Source organism: Mustela lutreola, chromosome 3 (assembly GCF_030435805.1).
Source record: "Mustela lutreola isolate mMusLut2 chromosome 3, mMusLut2.pri, whole genome shotgun sequence".
Lineage (NCBI taxonomy): Eukaryota > Metazoa > Chordata > Mammalia > Carnivora > Mustelidae > Mustela > Mustela lutreola.
The window spans coordinates 201649776-201674460 of NC_081292.1; the positions used below are offsets into that span (position 1 = coordinate 201649776).

Consider the following 24685-nt stretch of genomic DNA (forward strand, 5'->3'; position numbering starts at 1 on the left):
AATAGCAGAGAGGAAGGAGGGGGTGGGCACAGGGAAAAGAGAAAACAGAAAGAATCGCATGCCATTATGCCTGAATATATCCTTTACTTGTAGATAATTCCATCCGAGTTGCACTTTTGCCTTTTATTTCCGTTTTTGGACGCCTCTTTTATCATCCAGCCAACTGGGACAGACAAAGCACTGTTGGTGCCCTGAGCGACAGAACTCTGGTAGGGGGCTGGCTGTAAATTGACGTGGCATGGAAATTCTCCGCTAAGTTGTAGCAGCTTGCATGTTTCTCCTAAGATCAAGCCCAGCCTCCCAGAGCTGTAGCTTAATCATCATGGGTTCAACGACTTTACAGAAAAATGGATAGAAAAAGTCTTCAGCTCCTTTCTTTGGACTCAAATGTTTTCCTTTTGACTACCTATGGTTTAGCTGGAAAAATCAAAGCAGTTAAGTCTGTAACTTTCTTTTTGCAGCTAAAACAACAGATTTTGCTGCTCTCCCTCCCCTATCCTGCAATTTAATTCCTTACAGATTCTGCTATGGGGTGCGGACTTAGAAAGCTAGAAGACCCTGATGATAGCAGTCCTGGAAAAATATTTTCTACCCTGAAGAGACCGCAAGTGGAAACAAAGACAGAATTTGCTTACGAATATGTATTGCTGGATTTTACTTTACAAGGTAATTTTTGCTTCTATTTTATTTGTTAAATGAAATCTTTCAGAGAAGGCACTAGTTTTTTTAAGTGTTGCTTGTGAATTTGTAGACTAGTCTTCACGATAGATTGTATAAATCTAACAATTAATGCTTTGTTTCTTGATTATATTTTTGAAAGATTTTTGTTTTATTTGCTTCGTTTTTTGTAATATGGCTTATATGTACTTTATAAAATTAGAAAAAAATGCCTGGAATTATTTCTTTCATTTTTAAATCAAATGCTTATTTGTAGAAGGATAGATAAAAATATTTGACTTCCCGGCCAAATAGCTGTAGCCTTAATGACAGTTTGGGTCTTGAAAGAGATCTGAAAGTCACAAGAAGGTAGCATGTAGGGTACATGATTTGCATCGTGAGGAAGAGTATTTGCTAAGGTAACTCCGAGGTTTCCAACTATGTAAAATTTTGTGACTGTGCTAATCATTTTATATTTTTGACCAAGCTAAACTTGAAGTTTGAAAATACAGTAAAAAACAAAAAAAAAAAAAAGAGGGAGAAAAAGATAGTCTTCTGTAAGACACTTCCTTTGCTCGGTGCCCCATCCCTAACAGAGAAACTCCCTGTTCCAGAAAGTTAGAAACACAAATAAACAAGTCCAGATGGCAGCCCTGTGGAAGGAGCAGAGGCAGCTCAAACTCACAAACACTTTGCCTCACTTCTTTTGGAAACTTTAGAGTATACAACTGCAAGAGTAAAAACTGAGTTTTTAAAACAGAACAATATCTTTAATCATGAGATACTGAAAATAAAATTTAGGATGTCTTGCTTGCTCTTAGAATTTCCAGATATCAGTATTTTAAGTTCTTATTACAAAGTTACACTTTCATTCTAATAAGGTACGCATTTTATCAGTTAATAGAAAGTTTATACTAAATAAGTTATCATGTTGGATATGAATTTCTTTTCAACTTAAACACAAATTCTCCATTTTTTGGTTTGTTGTGTGAACAGTACATCTTTGTGCCAGAAGCAAGAACAGCCCATTTTTCTTTGTCAAAAATTGAGCTAGCCAGCAAGCAAACCCCCTTCCAGGGACACATAAAATCTGTACATATACTTTCAACATATTCACATTTCTATTTTTATCTAAACCTAAGGCTGCCAAGGAAAAAATGTCAATACTCTTCATTTTATTTTTAATTATGGAAGTTAAAAGTGGATGGAGGAAACGGTGACAATCAGAGAGCTAACCAATCATGTGGATTTGTTCCATACTTTTTCAAAAACCATCCTTTGAGAAATATTCATGATGTGCCATGTTTTCTCCATTGATTGTTCTTATCCGTTATTTTTAGGGCAAGTTTCTGTAAATTCATAGGACACAAACACACACTTTCCTTAACCTTAAGACCTTGTCTACTCAAACTTTAGGCCAGAGCCATTTTGATCTGCACTTTAAGAATTGCTGCACAATCTGCCCTAGAATCCCAGGGCTTAAAGTAACTTGACATTTTTTTCTGATTTATTTCCTTCTAACCATGCTAACAGTCTCGAACGAATGTGTATAAATGCAGTCATGCTTGAATCAGAAACGTCTACAGCTTTCTTCAGGAAGCATTTGGCTTTGTTGTTCCCAGAAGCCCTCCTCTCTGTGGAGGAGTGTCATTGCTCCCTCCACCCTAGGTGTTCGGAGGAGGTAACGGAATGTCACACTGTGAAGTGTAGGTAGGGGCACAGATGGCCAAGGTTAGACAGAAAGCAGGCACATATTTTAAAGTTGCATCTGGTTCCTATTTGGTTGAGGCGCCGCGTCTCCTGGTGCCCCTTTCTGTCCAGTTCTTCCACACTTTTTTTTGTTGTGTTTGTTTTGTTCTTGCCTTTGCCTTTGCCTTTGCCTCAGAAGCCAAGACTCTGTATCCCCCCCCCAACTGCACAAGCTACCTTTCTTTATCCCGTTCTCTGACCTCCACCTGCCCCTCCAGTGTATAGAGGAACGAGGCCTGGAGTGGGGGAGTGGGGAGAACATGCCAGCCTTCTGTTAGCGCGGGCAGCTCTGTCCTGGGATTGCTGTGAGTTCTAACTAGTGGCACCTCCTGCTTCTCAGGGGCCACTGTGAGCGACCTTTCAGGAAACAGAATGGTCTGGTGACAGCTGTGTGTGCTCACGACCCGCCTGTCTCATACCTTGTTTTCCTCCGTTTTTTCCAAACAGAGGACATGAGACAGAGAGTAAAGTCTCAGTGGGTCAAGAGGAGGAGGCCCTTTGAAATTACCAGGGCCCCGTGTTCGGATGCCTAATTATCCTGAATGATTTCTTTATTTTCCATTCAGTTTCATTCTCTATCTCTCTCTCTCTCTCTCTCTCTCCCCCCTCCCCTCTCCCTGTCCCTCTCGCATGCGTTCTCAATCTCTCTCTCTCTCTCTCTCTCTGCTTCCCCACACTCTTTTTGGATGGGTGGGCAGGGGGACTTTGAGCCATTATTTACATCTCCATGGGAGAAATAATAGCACAGTCATTAAGCACACGGGACTCTGCAATCAAAGTTCCTGGATTCCAGATCAGGCTCTTTCACTCTCTAACTGTGGCAGGTTTATAAATGTTGCTATATCTCAGTTTCCCCTTCTGAAAAAGAAGGGTTCTGCTGGTGCTCACATAATAGAGTTGTTTTGAGGATTAAAGAGGATAATACAAGATAATCCACTTAATAAAAGTTAACTATTATTATCCATCCTGGCTTTGTGCCAGGTCTACCAACTGCACTAGTGAGATTTTGGTACAATTTTTGTGATAAATTTTCTGGATTATTGTATAGTAACCCACGAATGTGTATTTATGAGCATGTGTGAGTGTATATATGAGCGTGTTACAGAATTTCTTAATGAATAGTTAAATTAACTTTGCAAAGGATCCAAAAGTGTTGGTTTCATCCTTAAAGCCCAGAAAAGAATCTGAATAACAATAGCCTTAAGGATTTTTAAAGCACTTACAGCTTTAAGATTAGAGTTTTTACAATACTAAAAACCCAACAGGACAGATGGTAGCTTTGAATTTCTAGTAAAATTATGTAAAATATATGAAGTAAAATGTTGCTGGCCCCTAACTTGCTTCCTTATTATTAAAAGAAGAAACTCTCATTTTTTATCACTGCTGTTCACAGCAATCAATACATATAACATATGTATTCTGTAGAAGATGCTGATAAGCACTGGAAATACAAAGAGGAATGAGACAGTTTCTGCCCTCAAGTATTTTATATTCTAAAGGGTCAAACTGGACAAGATCATGAACGCGTCAAAATCGGGAACTAGATCTTATCCACCTTTGTATCCCGTGACTAGCACAGTGTTTGGCACATGAACAACGGTCAATAAGTTTTAACGAATTAATGAAGAAAAAATTACAATACAAGATACAAGAGGTGTCAGAAAAAGGAAAAATCAATTTTGAATAGGATCAGTTGGAATTGGAACCGGGACTTTAACTGACCCTGAAGAACATATAGGGCTTATTAGTCAGAAAAGGATTAAGAGGTTGAGACATATTCAAGGACCACTGACTAGAGCAGTGAGCAAAGGGGCGGGGGTGGGGGGGGGGTGTTGGAGAAAGGGAGAAAATGAGGTTGGAAATAAATGGAGTATGAAATGCTGTGACCTGGCTAAGGAAGGATTCTTTGATTCTACTGGAATTAAGTAGCTGTAAAGACTTTTGAATGAGTAGTCAACAGGTACAGAGAAGTATTTTTAGAAGATGAATGTGAGATTGAGTGGGAAGAGATGGGAGCGAGGCTAGTGATTTAGAAGGCCTCTTGTAGTGGTCAAGGCTACAAGAGGACAATTAGGACACACATGTGGGGAACAGCAAAAGGATGGAACGCATGGGCAAATATAAGACAATGAAGAAGGAACTTACTAGCTTGTGGCTGGCTGGATATGAAGGGACAGAAAGAATGAGGAATCCAGGATGACTTCCTGCTTCTGAGTAAGTGAGTGACTGAGCCTGAGTAACTGTGGAAATAATGATGCCTCTCACAGTAGGAAGGGCATCCCAGAAAGTCAGTGTGTGGTCAAGAGCAGCTCCGTCACAGGCATGTTGCATTTGGGGGGGCAGTGGACATCTTACAGTACATAAGGACTGCTTCTATGAGAGACTCTTACAGATACGGGAGCTGGAGTATGGTGATTTCCACAAGGATGAATTGAAATAAGGAAAGTCTTAAAGAGAGGGAATATGAGAAGGGCGTTAAGCATCTTGGGCTGAGTTGTCAGGCATAGTTAACCATATTGAGACAATTCAACAAAAATACAGAGAAGGAAGACAGTCAGGACCATGTAGCACCAGAGAACACACGGAAAGGAAAGGCTTCAAAAAGCAAGAAGTGGTCAATAATTTTAAATTGTAGAGAACTTTTTAAGAATGAAGATACAGCACTGAAGAGAACGCGTTGAGGAATCAATAAGCAGCAAATAAAGGATCAGAAATGAGGGAAGGAAGCGGATGGGAGAAGAAGAAGAGAAAGGAAGGGTGGGACCAGCTAAATTTTCTGTATCTGTCTGAGTCTATTAAGTTCATGAGCATTTCCTCAAATAGTCAAAAGTGATGAAATTTACTCAAACATCAACGTAATCCCTGTCATAGTGCCTAGCCCAAATTCCTACCAGGTGATAAAACCTATATGGGGAGTTCCATTATGTTTGAAATAATGGTGAGGTATTTGGTTTAGAAGAATAATAAAACCTCACAAATCCAGACTCTTGTGGAAGAGAATGATCCCAGCCTGAACTGAGAGAGAAGAGAATCTCTGGTAATAGCACACAGTCGATCCTCTTAAATACTGATGTTGAGAGAAAATACATATACATTTCTATCAGCAGTATAATTTCTATCTTCTGTCCCACATATACTTCTTATATCTGGGTGGACAGCTACTCATTAATTGAACTAATATTGCTGAGTACCTCCTGAACTAAGAGCTAGGGTACAAAGATAAATAAAGCCTAGTCCCTGGTCCTTATGAACCTGTACCCTAGTGAGCATCCTACTGACGGACACCCAATGAGAATGTGTACGTCATACACTATGATACAGGCTATGCTGGAAGTGTGAGGGCTACAGAAGCATATACCTGATTGGTGGGATCCAGAAAGATTCCTTAAAAGATGGGTCACCTCAATCTGAGGTAGGATGTAAAGAATGAGTAGGACTTAGACAAAGGTTTGTACCCACAATAGAGAAAATACAACTGCAAATTTATAAGGAAAAAACAAACAACCCAATAGGAAAAAACTGAACAAGGAATTTGGACAGACATTTCACAAAATAGTTAATCCCAAAGGTCAATGGACATATGAAACTGTGCTCAACCTTATTAGTAAGCGGGAAAATGCATGTGAAGACCACAGTGAGATACCACTAAAAATCATCCAAAATGGCTAAAATTTTAAAAGACTGACGATACCACAGGTTAAACTATACACCATTTTGGGGGGGAAATGTTTTAGCATTACCTGGTTAGCTGAAGATACACCGAATACGGATGTGTGTCCATGCGTACTGTGAGGCACATACAAGAGTGTTCAGGGAAGTGTTATTTATGATAGCCCAAAAGAATGAACAACACAGAAATCCAAGAATAAGAGATTAGAAAAATCAGTTGTGGTATACTCACACAGTGGAACACTATACTGCAAAAGTCAGCAAACTCTTTCTGTGAGGGGCTACATAGTTAAGTATTTTAGTCTTTGTGAGCCACGTGGTGTCCATCACAATTACTCGGCTCTGCCATTGTAGTACCAACCAATAAGCCATAGGCAGCACTTCGCCAACCTGGACTGTACTGCAGTGAAAATGAATGAACTAAAGCTACGCAACCTACACAAGACAAATCTCACAGGCATAATGCTGAGTGAAGGAAGACAGACACTGGGGGCGCCTGGCTGGCTCAGTGAACACAGTGTGCGACTCTTGATCTCGGAGTTGTGAGTTCAAGCCCCATGCTAGGTGTAGAGATTACTTAAAAAATAATAATAATAAAAATAAAAAATCTTAAAAAAAGAAGAAGAAGATAGATACAGAAGGATATGCCATATGATTCCATTTATATAAAACAAAAAAATGGGCAAAACTGAACTATGGTGTTTAAGGCTGCATTCTTGGATAGTAGACTAGAAAGAAGAGAAAGGAAATGATGGCCATAAAATCCAAGATAGCCCAGAGTGGGCGAGGGAGATTGTGATTGGAAAGGGCAAAATGGGAAGCTTCTGGAGTGCCCGCCATATTCTAATTTTTGAACGGATGGTGGTTACCCACGTCCTGTCAGTGTTTATGTTTTGTCTTATTTTTGTATGCTAGTGACATTTCTACCCCTACCTAAAAAACCTTAAAAGATCTTTTTTCTTTAAAGGCTAAGTAGGAAGTATAGGTAAAGCAAATAAGGTTGAAAGACAAGATATACAGACTCAGAAACGAGAGAAAATGTCATGGAATTCTGTTTTATCTGTCCGGGAACCACAGATAAAACAGAATGGCTGGAGAGCAGCTCAGGAAGGAGGGAGCAGTGAAACAGAAAGCTGCAGGAGTCTGAAATGGTCATAATTTGATCTTTCATTTATCTGTCCATAGTAATGAACCTGTAGTTAAATAGAGTTTTAGCATATTTAAAACTGCAGTTACATTACTTCGATTAAATATACTAATGAGTGACTATAAAAATGACAGCTTCCATGGAAATATAAAAGATTACATAATTTGGATATTATTCATCTAGCAGTTCATATTGGTAAATAATTTTAAGCATTTTGATAAGTAGAGTAAAACCAAATATCCCTTCTAATATCCATACATGAAATTGCTTAACAATTTATTATAGTCCAAAAGCTTTAGCCTAACTCATGTCTGAACTTTCACAAATTCTTAACATGACCCAAATCAATGGGGTTTTACTTTCTTATAGGCACTGAAGTGTATGGCTGTGGAGTCATCTTGTCTGGTTTAATCGCAGCCTCACCACTTACTAGCAATTTGGACAAGTTACCAGATCTCTCTCTTCCTGGGTTTCCTCATCTGAGAATAATGATAGTATCTACCTTATGGAGTTTTGTAAGGGTTAATTAAGATTAGGCATGTAAAGCATTTCACATAGGGCCTGGCACAAAATAGGCATTTGGTATATGTTACCTATTATTTTTTTATTATAATTCCTAAATATATATAGAGATTGACAGTCTATTCCCTTTTGAGAATATGGTGAAATTACTTGCCAGTGTTTATACATTGTATGTTTATCTGAGGAAATAATGTTTCATAAATATTTCAAAAACACATACCAATCTTCAGAAGTAAATTGGTGGAAAGAACATATATATATGTCTTGGACAGTTTTCATAAAGTTATGTCATCAGAGCAAAGCTTTTGGCATTGAGCAATTTCTTAGCTTTATACTGGAAGGTAAATCTTTCTGTTTCTAAAATGTGATTTTTGCCTAAGAAGCTTTTAAGCAAATGAGCATAAAAAAGTCTACTGATATTTTATTTTAAAGATTTTATTTATTTATTTGTCAGAGAGAGAGAGAGAGAGATCACAAGTAGGCCAAGAGGCAGGCAGAGGCAGAGGGAGAAGCAGGCTCCCCGCCAAGCAAGGAGCCCAATATGGGACTCGATCCCAGGACACCGGGATCATGACCTGAGCCGAAGGCAGCCACTTAACCAACTGAGCCACCCAGGCATCCCAGTTGATATTTTATTTTAGAAACTATGAGGACAAATGTTAAAATGTTGCTTGACCTTCAGTGTGTTTCAATTTTAATCATAAAAATCACCTTTGCATCTATACAGTTTTCAAAGCAATTATAAAATATTTTCTTTCATCAGTAATCCACAATAGTCTTGTAAGGTATAATAAAGCATTTACAAATCATGCAGCATCAATTTCACAGTAACCAACCACACCCAATAATGCTGTGAACAGCACCATTTGTTCCTTCTCCTAAAGAACTGAGAAAGGACGGAGGGTGGCTGCAGAGCTAGGAGGAGGAAGACGGATGGCTTGCAGCTGCTGCTCACCGCCTGTGCTGTTCAAATCCTAGCCAAAACAACTACCACCTCCCCCTGAATTTCCTGGTGTCAAAAGTAATAGAGCCAAGGGGTGCCTGGCTGGCTCAGTCATGTGACCCATATTGGGTATATAGATCACTTAAAAACAAAGTCTTAGGGGCGCCTGGGTGGCTCAGTGGGAAGCCTCTTCCTTCAGCTCAGGTCATGATCCCAAGGGTGCCCCACATCGGGCTCTCGACTCAGCGGGGACCCTGCTTCTTCTTCTCTCTCTGCCTGCCTCTCTGCCTACTTGTGATCTCTGTCTGTCAAATAAATAAATAAAATCTTTTAAAAAAATTTTTTTAATCTTTAAAAAAAGTAATTAAAAAAATAAACAACAACAACAAATTGACCCTCTGATATTACTGCCCCAGTATAAAGACATCAGATCAAAGGCTTGGCCTCAAACACCGAGCCTGTTGAGGGGAAGTACTCACTCTGGTCAGCACTGATGAAAATTCCTCTCTGTGCACAACTCTCCCCTTCCTCACACCTCTCAGCTCAGTCAGGCTTCTTGTCTCTTCTCAGCACAAGTAAGAATCGAAAGGACTTACATGAAGGGAAGTCCTCATAAAAATTCCTCGATTTATTTTTCCTCTCTATGCTCCTGGCTTTACTTTTCTTGAATGGTGTTTAAAGCAAGTCCCAATGTCAGATAAGGAGAACAATTTGTTAAAAGAGTGAACCCCCGCCCTATCACCATCCTTCTCCTCTTCCCATTAATGAAAAATTGGATCACTCTTTCTGTGTCCTAGGATGCTGGACACTGCCGAATGTGATCTAGGTGTCCCGGCCTGGACCTGAGCAGGCTCTAGTCAACAGAGTTCCTGGTGTGACCCACAGCAGAAGTTGCAAACCAAGGAGATAATGGGCCATATTCAGCCTTCAGACAGGTCTCACTTGCTGTACACAGTATTAAAATATTTGAATTAACTATCTTTTTTTAAATGTGCAAATATTACATAAGAATCTGGATTGGGGGGGTTCTTAAAAATTAGAAGATCCAATAACAACTGGGCCCACATGCTTATATGGCAGCCCTTAGCTGAACCTACTACTCTCTTTGGATGAGGTTCTGAGTCTTTTCTAGGTCCCACAGCCTCCTCCAGAACAGGTCCTTTCTTCACTTTAACAGCCTGGTGCCTTCAGCTGCCTTATTGGACACTTAAGTGTCCTTACTGGGACTCAGTGTACTAAGTCAGTGAGTTAGGAAGCCCTGATCTGGACTGTGAGCTTCGGAGCACCTAATCCACAGCTGAGTTGGGACACGAGATCTAGAGCATGCATAAGGACCTCTGATCTAGAGTGTGAGTTAGAGACCTCTAGAATCCTACAGGATGGGAAGCAGGCTGTGTTTTTGAAATAAATCCAAATCTCTACAGTGATCTTTCTGGAAATTTTTTTAAGTGTTTTTTTTTAAGATTTTATTTATTTATTTGACAGACAGATCACAAGTAGGCAGAGAGGCAGGCAGAGAGAGAGAGAGGAGGAAGCAGACTCCCCTCTGAGCAGAGAGCCCGATGCGGGGCTGAATCCCACGGCAACGGGATCATGACCTGAGCCGAAGGCAGAGGCTTTAACCCATTGAGCCACCCAGACATCCCCTTTCTGGAGATTTTTAAACCAACAATGACATCCTTGAAGACACTTTCACTGGAAGTTCTCTTTCCTGAACTGGACCACCAAGACACAGGCACAGCCCTGGTGTCTGAGCGTTTACTCTGTGCCAGGCGCTGGGCTCATGTTACTATTGAACAATCTATAAAGTACTACAGTTACTTATCCTTGTCTCAGAGAGGCAAAGTAACTTGTTTCAGATCTAGTAAATGGCATAATCATGATTTGAACCCAGGTGACTGCTTTAAGAGCCTAAGGAAAACTCTGAGGAAAATACTGCATTGCCTCTCTTTCCAGAGGAAGGGGCCTTATTTATTTAACAAAGAGGCAACCATTGTATGGCATATACTGCACACCAGCTACTTTATAGGAACAAATATTAACTTATTTAATCCTTCTGACAATCCTATAGGGTAGATCCTATTTGGGGTGGGGGAAGGGAGGGGTAGATCCTATTCTCAATCTCCCTTTCCAGGCTAGTAAGTGTCAGAGCTAAAATTCGCATCCAGGTTCTAGAGTCTGTTTTCTAAACCCATGCTCCATGAGAACCCTGGAGCTCTGTTCATTAAATATGTTACACCTAATTTTTTCATTTGCTGGTCCTTTAATAAGTATTCTTAAGCACTTACCATAACTGTCATGTCTGTGTTGAGGGCTGCTTATCGAAAGGCACAGACCTGGGCGCCTGGGTGGCTCAGGGGTTTAAAGCCTCTGCCTTCAGCTCAAGCCATGATCCCAGGGTCCTGGGATCGAGCCCCATATTGGGCTTTCCGCTCTGCAGGGAGCCTGCTTTCCCCTCTCTCTCTGCCTGCCTCTCTGCTTATTTGTGATCTCTCTCTCTGTCAAATAAATAAATAAAATCTTAAAAACAAACAAAAGGCACAGAGCTGCAGATAGAACATACACACTTGAGGCAGTTCAATACTGACTATAAGGCACTGAGCCCAAATAAACATGATCTTTACATAAACTTATGCTAAGATATAGCTGTATAATTTTTTCTCCCTCTCTAACTTTTCTAGATTTCTCAGTTTGTAATTGCTCCCAAAACCGCTGTGTGTGTGTGTGTGTGTGTGTGTGTGTGTGTGTAGTGCATTAACATTTCTTTTGCTTTGAGACTCAAGACAATAACCTTACTTTAGTGAGAGTGCAAGAGGCTGTGGAGTTGACCTGGAAAGCTGGACTTATTCCATTGACATCACCAGAGAACGAGGTGTTCCTTAGAAATACATTCTCCACCTGAACAGGAACCCCCTTAAGCACCAATGTTATTCTGTTATAACTATCTTCTTGGTGATAGTTTTTAACATGTTACATAACTCTGCCTTTGAAAACCATATTCTGAAACAAGAGAATGGAGGGAATGAGTTTATTTTCATGATCAGTTTGGGACAATGAAGTGTAGAAAGCCCATTAAGCGACCCTAAACTGTAAAGTTTTTATAGTTCTTTTATCTAGTTTTTTAATTCATTTTATCCCTCTGATGTCATCTGTCTCCTTGTTACTGTCATTGTGTCCTTGCTCCTCCTCAATGGGTCTCTGAGCCTCGACCAAATCACTTGGCACTGGACATGAGATGCTTTCAAATTGTACACACAGGCAGAGAAATAACACTGAGTCTCATAGTTCTGCCCTTTTCAATTCTTCTTAGCCCTTCCAATCAGTTTGGAATTAATGTATCTTTAACACCTCTCTAATGGCTAATTTTCCTTTTCAACAAAGAGAGAACAGAGGTATGGTTCAGAATCTTTGGTAGAGATCAGTGTCTGGCTAGAATCTAGTATTTTCATTGCATTCATTTGTATGGCAGCTTTCTACTTATGGTAAGTGATTCTGCTTTTATGGTCATATGAGAAATATAGATTCCTTTTGAAATAAGTGGAAGTTTAAATGAAAAGTAAGAGGCACCTGGGTGACTCAGTTGAGCATCTAACTCTTGTTCTCAGCTCAGGTTTGATCTCACCATCGTGGGTTCAGGCCCCCGCACTGGGCTCCACACTTTAAAAAACAAAAAAGAAAAGAAAATTAAAAGAGGAAATTTAAGAATATGGAAATCCAATGGTACTCAGATATGACGAAAATTGTGAATGTGTGCTCAGTGACCTAAGTTTGGGATACACCACCTCAGTCCAATCACGCCTGGTAGTTAGGGGAGCTGCAGGCTGCAGGCGTGTCATGGGAAAGTGGGTGATCCCGGCCACCTGCAGCTGGGGTGAATACTCCTCCAGGTGGCTGGCCCCTCCACCATTCAGCCAGTGCCACACTAGCCTGCTGCTTCTGTGGGACAGCCCTTCACATACATCCAGATGGCATCCTGGTCCTCCCTTACTCGGCACATAATTGCAGAACACCTATAAGGGCCATCAGAACCCTCACTATCCTGAACATCTTTTTTTTAATCAACTCCAGCTTGAAACTGCATCTGATTTTGCCCTTAAATTGAACATAATCCACTTATTAATTCAACAAATATTAACTGAACATCGGTGTTCCGGGTATAAAGAAATGGTGATGAACAAAGTGTGACTATCCCCCTGCCTTCATAGAGCTTTCAGTGTGGCGAGGGAGGCAGACCTTAAGTAAGATAACGGGGTGACGGGCACCTGGGGGGCTCAGTCAGTTGGGCCTCCAACTCTTGATTTAGGCTCAATCATGATCTCACGGGTCAAGGTATCGAGTTCCAGTTTGGGCTCCACACTCAGCAGGGAGTCTGCTTGAAGATTCTCTCCGCTGCCCCTGCCCCAACCCACATGGATGTGTGGGGACAGGTACCCACTCCCACTCTCTCTCTCTCAAATAAAATCCATCTTTAGAAAAAGATAACCAGGTGAATACACCAGTATATTCTGGTTATTATTTAGATGGTGATAAATGTGTAAGGGGAAGGAAAACAAACAGGAAGTATTCCAGTGTTGCTATACTGAGCACAGAAGTCAGTGAGCCAGCTTCCTGTGGAGGCAATTTTCTTTCAGATGACCATAATCACATTGGATTAATTGCTAACTTGTTTTTTTAAGATTTTACTTATTTATTTGAGAGAGAGAGAGAGGCAGTATAAGAGGGGGAAGGGTCAGAGAGAGAAGCAGACTCGCCACTGAGCAAGGATCCCGATATAGGGCTTGATACCAGGAACCTGAAACCATGTCCTGAGCTGAAAGCAGACGCTTAACTGGCTGAGCCACCCAGGCACCCCTAACTGCTAACTTATAATTAACCTGTGGTCAGCTGAAGTCTCTAGGATTTCCTCCTTCCCCCACCAAATGAACTTGTAAATCAGATTTTTCTCATTCTGTGTTTTGAACTATGAAAAGAACTAAGAATTTATCCTTGTTTAGATTTTTTTTTAACATTTAGAGCACCCAGCCAAGAGTTCTTCAAATCCTCATTCTCTTAGCCAATATATTTGCAACACTTCTTTGTATATAATTATCATTTTTCATTGACTCCAAAACATTGTTGATTGTAAAACACACTATTACTTTATGTACTGCTAAGGGAGAAAAAAAAAACATATGAATTAAACTATGACTTACGGGTGCCTGGGTGGCTCAGTGGGTTAAGCCGCTGCCTTCGGCTCAGGTCATGATCTCAGGGTCCTGGGATCGAGTCCCGCATCGGGCTCTCTGCTCAGCAGGGAGCCTGCTTCCTCCTCTCTCTCTCTCTGCCTGCCTCTCTGCCTACTTGTGATCTCCGTCTGTCAAATAAATAAATAAAATCTTTAAAAAAAAAAAAAAAAAAATAAACTATGACTTACTACTTTCTCACTTAGTAATTTAACTTTTATCAAAGATAAAACATCTTTCAGACATTTTTAAACATCAATTATTCCTTCTACCTCTCTCCTACATACATAGAAAAAGGAAAACTAAGTGCAATAAAGATATCCCTAAAACATCTTTAATTACACTCAAGCCCCAATTCTTCCAAATCACTTTCAAACTCAGAGCCCATGTGTCCCCTTTTTTCCACATAATTTTTTCCTCTGGGCTGTCAGGAGCATTGGAAATGCCACATTTCTTAAAAGACTGTTGGGCTTCTCTCTGAAGCACCTGACACACATTCTACAGGTTTGCGACTGGGGCTTCCTTGATATTGCCAGAAGCTACCAATGGCAAGTTTTCAGGCAAGAAACAGAAACAGTTGTAGTTCAAGTGATCCTTAAATGGTTTCTTGACTGAAACCTTAAGCACTCTGTTTAGTCAGGCCATATGGGAAAACAACCCAACTTCACACAGGTAATGATCCCCACTGTCATTATCACCTGCCAGCAGTAGTGGTTAATGCCAGGATAGATTTCCAAGCCAAGGCATATCCCTTACTCTTGTATTGAATTTTATAATTTATGAAGATGCACTTTCATAAAAATGAAATGCTCATCTCTGCTCATGTATTTTTAAGTTATCATCTGTAATCTACATACATCTGTGTTTCACTTTTGTCAGGTAAATAGTATTTCTCATAAACTTTAAAATTTCTTATACTTTCATGAATTTTTAAGTTTTCATTTGCCTCTTTGCCTGCTTGTGATATCTCTCTCTGTCAAATAAATAAATAAAATCTTTTTTAAAAAAAAAACCCTTTTTAAACCAATAAACTAGTGCCATTGTACAAAAACAAACAAACAAACAAAAAAAAAAACCTTTGACCTAAATGTAAGACCTAAAGCTATAAAACTCCTAGAGAAAACATATGGGAGAACCTTCATGACATTGTATTTGGCAAAGATTTTTCAGATATAATACCAAAAGCAGAGGCAACAAAAGCAAAAATAAGTAATGAGACTATAACAAACTTAAAACTTCTGTACATCAAAGGGCACAATCAACAGTAGAAAGTCAACCTATGAAATGGGAGTAAATATAGATCCAGAATATATAAAGAACTCCTACAACTTAACAACAAAATAACCCAAGTTAAAAATGGGCAAAGGGCTTGAATAGGCATTTCTCCAAAAATGATATACAAATGACCAAGGAGCGTATGATGTTCAACATCACTAATCATTAGGGAAATACAAATCAAAACTACAATGAAGTATCACCCCATACCCATTAGGATGGCTACTATTTTTAAAAATGTACAAAAAACAAGTGTTGACAAGGATGTAAAGAAATTAGAACACTTGTACACCGTTGACAGGAATGTAAAATCATGTGACTACTATCAAAACCATATGGCCATTCCTCAAATAATTAAAAATAGAATTAACGATATAATTCAGCAATCACCCTTGTGGGTATATGTCCGAAAGAGCCAAAAGCAGGATCTCATACAGATATCAGCACATCTCCCTTCATAGCAGCAGTATTCACAATAGGCCAGTAGAATCAACTCAAACGTCCACTGATGTATGAATGGATAAACAAAATGTGGTATATACATACAATGGAATCTTCTTCAGTCTTGAAAAGAAATCCTGTCACATGCTACAACATGGATGAACCATGTGCCGTTACATTAAGTGAAATAAGCCAGTCACAAAAAGACAAAATAAGTTGACCTACGAACAACACAGGTTTGAACTACACAGATTCACTTACACGCAGATTTTTCTATAAATACAATACAGTACTGTAAATGTCTTTCTCTTCCTGATGATTTTCTTCATAACATTTTCTTTTCCCCAGCTCACTTTATTGTAACGAGACAGTACAAAATACAACGTGTTAACCGACTGTTTATGTTGCTTCCAGTTGACAGGAGGCTATTAGTAGTTAAGTTTTCAGGGAGTCAAAAGTTACCCGTAGATTTTTGTCTGCATGGAGGCTGATGCCTTAAACCCCATGTTGTTGAAGGGTCAACTGTAATGTATGATTCTATTTATATAAAGTATCTAAGGTGATCAAATTCAGAAGGAGAAAGTAGATTTTAGTATGTACATATATGATATATGTTTTCTTTGACATAGAACCTTTTTTATTGTGGGAAAATATAAAGTTTACCATCTTCACCATTTTTTTAAAGATTTTACATATTTATTTAACAGAGAGAAAGATCACAAGTAGGCAGAGAGAGAAAGGGAAACAGGCTCCCTCCTGAGCAGAGAGCCCAATGTGGGGCTCAATCCCAGGACCCTGAGATCATGACCTGAGCTGAAGGCAGTGGCTAACAATTGAGCCACCCAGGTGCCCCATCTTCACCATTTTTACGTGTACAGTTAGTGGCATTAAATACATACACATTATAGGCAGATAAAGATTATAAGCAGATACCATATAATCTTTAATGATGAAGGTGGCATTATGGAACTTAAAATAAATAATATTAATTATTATGAACTTCTGAGCACCTGGTAAAATACAGAATGATTGAAGTATTTTCAAATATTCTATATTTACTAACAACTTCAGTGCCTTTTGAACTCAGTAAGTACCTTTCATATATGGGCTGCTGCAGCCCTCCACTCCCTGGGATGGTGGCAGTTTCACAGAGAACAAGCAGAGCGAGGGTTGCCTGAATTGCTCAAGGAAAGCAGACTTCTCCCAATCCTCAGTTCTTAGTTTCTGGGGTTTCATTCCCATTTGCGGCACGAGAGTAGACTAGGTGAGACAATATGGGGCCAAACAGTCACTGCAAGCACAGCGGCAAGGGAAGCAGAGCAGCAGGATGGAGAAGCTCTCCAAGCCTACAGTCTCACTCTCTGTAGGAGATGTGGCCCTTGGACAAATTTCTCCAGTTTTCACTCCAAGATGGAGCTAATTACACCCGATGTGGCTCCACCTCTCATTCCTTTTTAACCTCCTTTTCTATGTGGTTTTCTCATCGCAATATTACTAATGTAAGGAACATAAAATGGGGCCTGAAGTTAGAGCCGTCTGAAGTGAATATGACCTTGAACTCTCCCTGGTTGGATTCTCACCAGGTTCGTGACCACCTTCACTTTTACAATCAAAAGAGTAGCAATTCCACAACACTGCCCGTGTGTTCGTTCCCTTGGTGTCTCTCTCCAACAAGTCCTAGAGAAATTGTACTTTTGTTCCTGAACTTACTAGATAACTTTTTTGGTTTCCATTAGCTAACCTTGATGGTTTTCCCTCCTTTATGCAAAAATTTCACCTCCTAGTTCCCCTTATGAACAGAATTTCCAACTTAACATAATAACCTAAGGAAAATACTGGGCATAGAAAGAGTCATCAGGTAGGTTCCTTGCCCTGAAGGAGAGACAAACATAAAAACAAGTAACTCTCATCAAGTCTGAAAGGGAACTAGCAGAACCCCAGCACAGGGGAAGAGGTGATTCACCAGGCGCAGGGAGCAGGACGGGAAATCAAAGCCTGGCGGCGTGAGACAGCGGGTGAGGTTCAGGAAGTGCGGTAGTACACGCCCGCCCCGCAAGACGCACCAGAAAACGGGTGACAAGAGTGAAGGCTGAATGAGAACAAAGAGGCCAGACCCTGAAGATTCTTTGGTATCATGCTAAAGCATTTCCACTTTGGACAGTAAGCAACAAGATCCATTAAAAGACTGCATTTCTTTAAAATATTGTGGAATTAGTATGCAATTCTAAAAATAAGTTTAGGTTAGGTTTCATTCCTTAGTCTTAACAGTTTATTCTGTTTTATAGTTTGTCCTTCTCTTTGTTTGGAAATCGGGATGGGACGTTAAAGAGTAAAACCATATGAACGGCAGAGTGATCACCACACAACCACGCAGGACAGGGCCGTTTTGCCATGAAACCCAGCTGTTCCTTCAAAGTCCAAGATGATTCTCTGTGTTTTCGTTCCTCTACATAACGATAAAGAAAGTATATTGTAAATAGATTCGTGTAAATCCAAAGGAGGATCAGAATTTGAGGAAACAGATCTCTCTTGGTTTATTTAACTTACCTATTGAGTGTTTTATTTTCTTCTGGGAAGCTGGCGGGAATACCCAGGGTTGGAGGTTCTGTTCCATCACGTGGATTTTAGTGTCAGGGGAGGTGGGGATTTCCTCTGACCCTTCTTCTTTGTCTGCCTCTTAACCTCCTTCCTGTGTTCAGGCAATTAGCAGCAGTTCTTTGCTGGACTCCGCTGACCAAACTGACAGGAGGCCAAGAGCCAGCATTGCCTATACCTGGAATTAATTTCATATGTTTTTTTACTCAAGAGAATCAAATTGCAGGCCTATTTCTAGATACAAATTCTTGATTGTTTTCCAGAAAATGAGGAATATTGTTACAGAAAATAAAATTGTTTTTTAAATTAATTCTGCTTGAGCACGAAGAACGTTTTCCCAAATAACACACCCTTTTCCTTTTGCTAAAAACTGTACACAACATACTGCTCTGTAGTTTCTACAGATCTGCCCTGCTTCAAAGAGATAATTCAACTGCGTATCAATTTTGCATTTAAAGTTCCTCTACATTTAGGAATTTTACTTATTAAAAAAGAGCTTCTGGGGCATCTGGATGCTCGATCAGTTAAGCATCCAACTCTTTTTTTTTTTTTTTTAAGTTTTATTTGTCTGAGAGAGCACATAAGCAGGGAGAGTGGCAAGCAGAGGGAAAAGCAGGCTCCCGCTGAGCAAGGAGCCCAATCCAAGGACCCTGAGACCATGACTTGAGCCAAACGCAGATGCTTAAGCTTGAACTAACCAGGTGCCCCAACTGTCCAACTCTTGATTTCACCTCGCGTCATGATCTCAGGGTTGTGTGGTTAAGCCCCGTGTCAGGCTTTGTGCTGGTGTGGGACTGCGTGAGGTTCTCTCTCTCCCTCTGCCCCTCCCCCCATTCTTTTTCTCTCTCTCCCTCTCTCAGGGGGGAAAAAAAAAGACTTTCTGGTTCCCTTTACTTTTCAATTCCTTTCCTCAAGCATTTATATAAGTATTGAAGTCAGTATTCTTCTAAGTGATATAAGTCAGAGAAAGACAAGTATCCTATGATTTCACCTTTGTGGAATTTAAGAAACAAAACAAGATGAACATAGGAAAAGGGAAGTAAAAATAAAATAAGTTTAAAAACAGAGAGAAAGGCAAACCACAAGAGACTTTACAGGTAAGAGAAAAACTGAGGCTTGCTGGAAAGGAGCAGGTGGGGGTGTACTAAATGGGTGATGGGCCTTAAGGAGGGCACTTGCTGGGAATGAGCACGGGGTGTTACACGTGGTAGAAATAAGAAAGCACTTGACCTCTGCTTAACAAATGTCATTATATCCACTTGTAATTTTTATATTTGTATTAATTTTATATTACAAAATTATGCATCGGGGGCACCTGGGTAGCTCAGTTGTTAAGCATCTGGCTTCGGCTCAGGTCATGGTCCTGAGATCAAGCCCCATATTGGGCTCCCTACTCCGTGGAGAGCCTGCTTCTCCCTCTCCCGCTGCTGCGCCCTCTGCTTGTGCTCTCTTGCTTGCTCTCTCTCTGTTAAGTAAATAAATAAATATTTTTTAAGTTTAATTTAATCTAAAAACAAACAAACAAATAAATAAATAAATAAATATGCATCTTATCTTGTTCAGAATTGTAAAAACAATTAGCTCTTCAACTTAATATTGTTTCTCTTATGTATGTCTTCAGTATCTATTAATGGAATACAGTCAATCAAAGGAAATCCGAAAGAATAAAGCTACCTTAATTGAAAAATATGTATAAGGCAACTCTACTTTAAATCATATTGGTAATATTACATATCTACCAGCTTAGAAGGTTACTTTTGCTTTTTTCCACAATTAATTTAGCTATAATACATGCTAGTGTAACTTTATTTGAGATTAAATCATATGCTTCCTATTCATTAGGATTATCACACATAGATAGAAATAATGTTTTATAAAGTAATATTTTATAAATGTGCAAATTTCTCATTGCATTTGCTATTTCAGCTTCGCCGAACCCAGAAGTCATCAAGATAAATTCAATTCCAGATATAGTAACAAAAGTGGAAGACTACTATCTTAAAGGATACATTGTTGGAGCCATTCATCCTGTGATACAACCTGTGGGGCCAAGGAAACACCTACCCGCAAGTTACATGTACAGAGTGGTGCTGTTGCGCTCAAAATCAAGGTAAGCCTGGGCTCAAGGACACAGACGAGGAGCTGTTGAGACAGTTTTCTTCAGCTACAAGAAAAGGAAGTTTGAATGTAGTGATGAGGATTAAAGGATAATTAGGGAGGTTGGTTTAGAGCATATTTTCCAGTAATTCAACCTGGACCGAGAGAAGGAAACTTACACCTCTTTCCTTTTAAAGCTCCTCGTGGATTTTACCCCTTTGCAGAAAATGGGTCCTACGTGAGGATGTTAGTGAACAAAGGAAAAGGAAAATAGACTCAAAAAGTTCCTAGAACCTTCAGCAGAGTAACCGTCAGCTACAGGTCCTGCCACTGGACTGAAAGAGCTGACTGGGCCAATGAAGGCCACTTTCACTGAGTGTAGGTTTTTTTAACTGTCCTATAGTATTTTATTTATAGTGGCGACAGAAACTCCCTCTCCCTTTTAAAACTTTCACAGCAGAAAGACCTACCTGCCAAGTTCTCACAAATCAGAGAGACTTACCAGCTTTAAAAAAAAAAAAAAAAAAAAAAAAAAGTAGGATGTAAAACCCATTTTTTTAACTTTTTTTTAATAGCTGTTTTCCCAAACAATACTGCAACCATTTTTGTCAGCCTTGCTTGTAAGTTTGATAGTTTTCAAAATACAGTTGCCCTTTCCAATGAAGAATGAAAATAACCAATAACATATCAATAACCTACCAATTTTTTTTTTTTTTTTACACAACCCTGGCACTATATCAAGCCATCTCAAAGACCAGGGTAAACACTGTTTACTCTGTGCTTTTACTAGTGCTGGCCTAGTAATTGATTACTTTAACTAGGAAAGAGCTAAGGAAGGAAAGAAAAATGAAATAGAGGGGGGAAAATGAAAATAGAGGGAAAAAAACAGGAAAATTGAAAATACAAACAAACAAAAAAGGACTTTAAAAAATTCCAGTTGTGGGGTGCCTACGTGGCTCAGTGGGTTAAAGCCTCTGCTTTCAGCTCAGGTCATGATCCCAGGGTCCTGGGATAGAGCCCCGCATCGGGCTGTCTGCTCAGCAGGAAGTCTGCTTCCTCCTCTCTCTGCCTACTTGTGATCTCTGTCTGTCAAATAAATGAATAAAATCTTAAAAAAAAAAAAAAAAATTCCAGTTGTGCTTTTAAGGGACACTGCCCTGCTACTCAGTAACTGCCAATTTACGGAAATCTGAGAGGGTTTGTACGGGCCCCAGCTTTCACTATGAGATGGAACCTCATCTGGTATTTCAAGCATTAGTGAATAAACATGCTATTTTGTCTCATGGTAGCAACGCTTATATCCTAATTACAAATCTGTTAAACTATGTATAAATTACTGTTCCTCTTTTAGCATAACTTCCAGTGGACTTAGCAGTGCTCTGACAAGACTAAGAATAAGCAAGGGATAAAGATCAGAAAAGGAAAAAGACAGGATGATAGTTTTTTGCACAGGACACTTACTTGTGCTTCTGTACAAAAATGAGGTATAACAGTGATCTGAAATCATTTCTCACAGTTTTTATTAAAACGACTGGTGAATATTTTTTCTTCCATATTAAATTAGAAAACAAATTAATAGAGGTTTAAACTAAGAAAATTAAAATTAATAGAAGTTATTCTGTTTTTCTAATATTTTTACCTAAGAAGACAACCTTTAGGCTTAAGGGGGAAAAAAATTGTCTTGACCTTATTTATGAGTTGTTCACTCATTTTAACATTGAGCATATTAGCTGAAAATAATCAACTAACTTCCAACATGAATATATTCTCTGTTACAGCCCGAAGCATTCAGCAGTACCCAGCAGACAAAGATGCCCAAGACTTGTGATTGAGGAATATCTTCTAACTGATGAGACACAAACAAATGACATAGCAAAAGAACTGATAGAAAAGGTACATGTATATACTTTTCCATGTGGTATTGAGAAATACTTGTATTTCTTCTTCATCAGTTTCCTTTCTTACTTTAAAAAGAACAGAGAAATAAGGTCAGTGACTTCTCCTACCAGAGGTTAAAACATACTGAAGCACACATACCAAATTGTACACTTAGAAACAGCAATGCAGGCCAATGAAACAGAATGGAAATGCCAGACATAAATTTACACACATATAAGAAGTTTGGTAATAAACCTAATGAAATAAAATGGGGCACAACCATCATTTAGTAAGTGTTGCTCGGAAAATGGATAATTGTTCTGTAGAAAAATAGACTCCACACATTTTATTTTTTTTTTTTTTAAAGATTTTATTTATTTATTTGACAGAGAGAAATCACAAGTAGTCGGAGAGGCAGGCAGAGAGAGAGGGAAGCAGGCTCCTGGCTGAGCAGAGAGCCCGATGCGGGACTCGATCCCAGGACCCTGAGATCATGACCTGAGCCGAAGGCAGCGGCTTAACCCACTGAGCCACCCAGGCGTCCCGACTCCACACATTTTAAATGAGATAAAGGGGTAACTTTTTTACCTAAAAAAAGTCCAAAAGAAAATGAAAGAGTATACTGAGTAGACATACTCAATTATGAATAGGTTGAGGAGTTTGAGCACATAAATATAACTTATATACTAGGAAAATTAAGCTTTAAAAAAAGAATGGTGGGGAGGAATTCCCAACAAATGTGTCCTATGGGAGCTCCATTTAGAATTTACAGGAAACAAATCCAAATACATGAAAGTAATACCCAGTCTTGAATGGACAGACAGAATCCATGGACAGCAAAATACAAAAGCAAACACGGAAGACACTTGGAAAAAGGGTCAACCTAACTAATAATTTTATTAAGTAAAACAGTATTAATACCTCACCAACATTAACTGAAAAATTAAATTGAAGATATTAAATCTAGTGTTGAAAGAGCTTTAAGAAAGCATTTGTATATTGCAACTGGCATTGTAATGGATTAGTACCATATTTCTGAATATCAGTCTGGTGATAAAAATCATAAATCCCATTTTACCTCTTCTATTAGAATCTATCCAAGAAATTAACTAAAAAACGGAAAGACTTGGATGCCTGGGCGGTTCAGTCAGTTGTGTCCAACTCTTGATTTTAGCTCAGGTCATGATCTCAGGGTCTTGGGATGGAGCCCTAAGTGGGGCTCCCTTCCTAGCAGGGAGTCCGCTTCTCTCCATCTCCCTCTGACTCTCCCTCGTCCCGCCCCCTGTCCCCGCTCATGCGTGTGCACGCTCCCTCTAAAATAAATAAATAAATCTCTTTTTAAAAAGAATGAAAAGGGGGGAAATGATTTTTATAGGAAGATAGTTTAATAATCAGTGAATAAGGGGCCAGATTCTCAATAATCAGAAAACCAAGGTGGCGGCAATGGTACATCCATACAATGTAACAGTTTATGGAGATTAAACAACTATATTGACTGTTGACCTAGAAAAGTCTACACAGTATAACTTAATTGAAATTCAAATGAAAAACTGAACACTATATATACATATTAATTAAACCCAGAAAAATTATACACTCATGAATATTCTAAATTGATGGGATTTTAAGTGAACATTTGTTCTTAGTTGCATTGATGTATTTGTAAGGTTTTAGCTTTTTTTTAAAGGAATACAGCCAAAAACCTAAGGCATTTCAAGTAAGCAACTGTGAAAATTGTTCACTGTTTCTATTATTGTCGCCAAGTTTTAAATGGCCATGTGTGTCTGTAGTTTCGTGCATGGCCAGTTATAGTTACTAATGATGTTCCCTTTTAGGTATAATGTCACCATTCAGTAATGTTTTCAGGAACAGTCCTTGAGACTAGATTTTTATAAACAACCTACACATACTGTTTACTACTACTATTCTGGGAAATTTCGATTTGTTTTTCTGGGAATAAATCCACTCCAAAAAATTTCTTTTGAAACAAAAATGTTACTACTAATTTAGTCTTGATAGATCACCATCAGAGCCCTTGTTTTGCATTTAACTTCCTGGACACAGTTAAAGATCTATTTAAACAGGAAAGTAACTGTTATTCCAGCAATTAGAGTAATGGGGTTATTTCATGAAGAGAAAAGCTTCAGGAAACCTAGCACATGAGCTCTTTGAACATTTGCCCCATGTGTGGACAGGAGCAGTAGATGATGCCAAAAGTTATTTTGGAACAGCTGTCTTACAAAAAGAGTTTATCGTTAAATAGCTAGATTTTAAGTCATTTTATCATTATATCAATATTTACTCTATTTTTAAAATTGGGTTTATGAATGTTTTTCCCAGGATTTTAAAATAAAAATAACATTTTAAAAAATATCAATCTTCCAACTTAAAAAAATGGGCAAAAAAAAAACATTAATATTCTATTTGTTACCAGACTTTTCCAGATAAAACTTTCTAGTAATAGAAAATAGAAAAACCCTTCTGCACTTT

At 39.1% G+C, this 24685-nt stretch overlaps 1 protein-coding gene and 1 long non-coding RNA gene across 2 annotated transcripts in view; one reads left to right on the forward strand and one right to left on the reverse strand.

The window, feature by feature from the left end:
• RFTN2 (raftlin family member 2) overlaps positions 1-24685 on the forward strand; it is a 69208-nt gene continuing 44523 nt past the window's right edge. Inside the window, exons 1-3 of the mRNA XM_059168501.1 lie at positions 1-666; positions 20147-20330; positions 22096-22210. Coding sequence (XP_059024484.1) covers positions 528-666; positions 20147-20330; positions 22096-22210 — 438 coding nt within the window. The 5' untranslated portion in view covers positions 1-527. The remainder of the gene's footprint in view (positions 667-20146; positions 20331-22095; positions 22211-24685) is intronic.
• The window catches only part of LOC131827620 (uncharacterized), a 47721-nt gene continuing 43317 nt past the window's right edge, over positions 20282-24685 (reverse strand). Inside the window, exon 4 of the long non-coding RNA XR_009352077.1 lies at positions 20282-20384. This is a non-coding gene — a long non-coding RNA (uncharacterized LOC131827620). The remainder of the gene's footprint in view (positions 20385-24685) is intronic.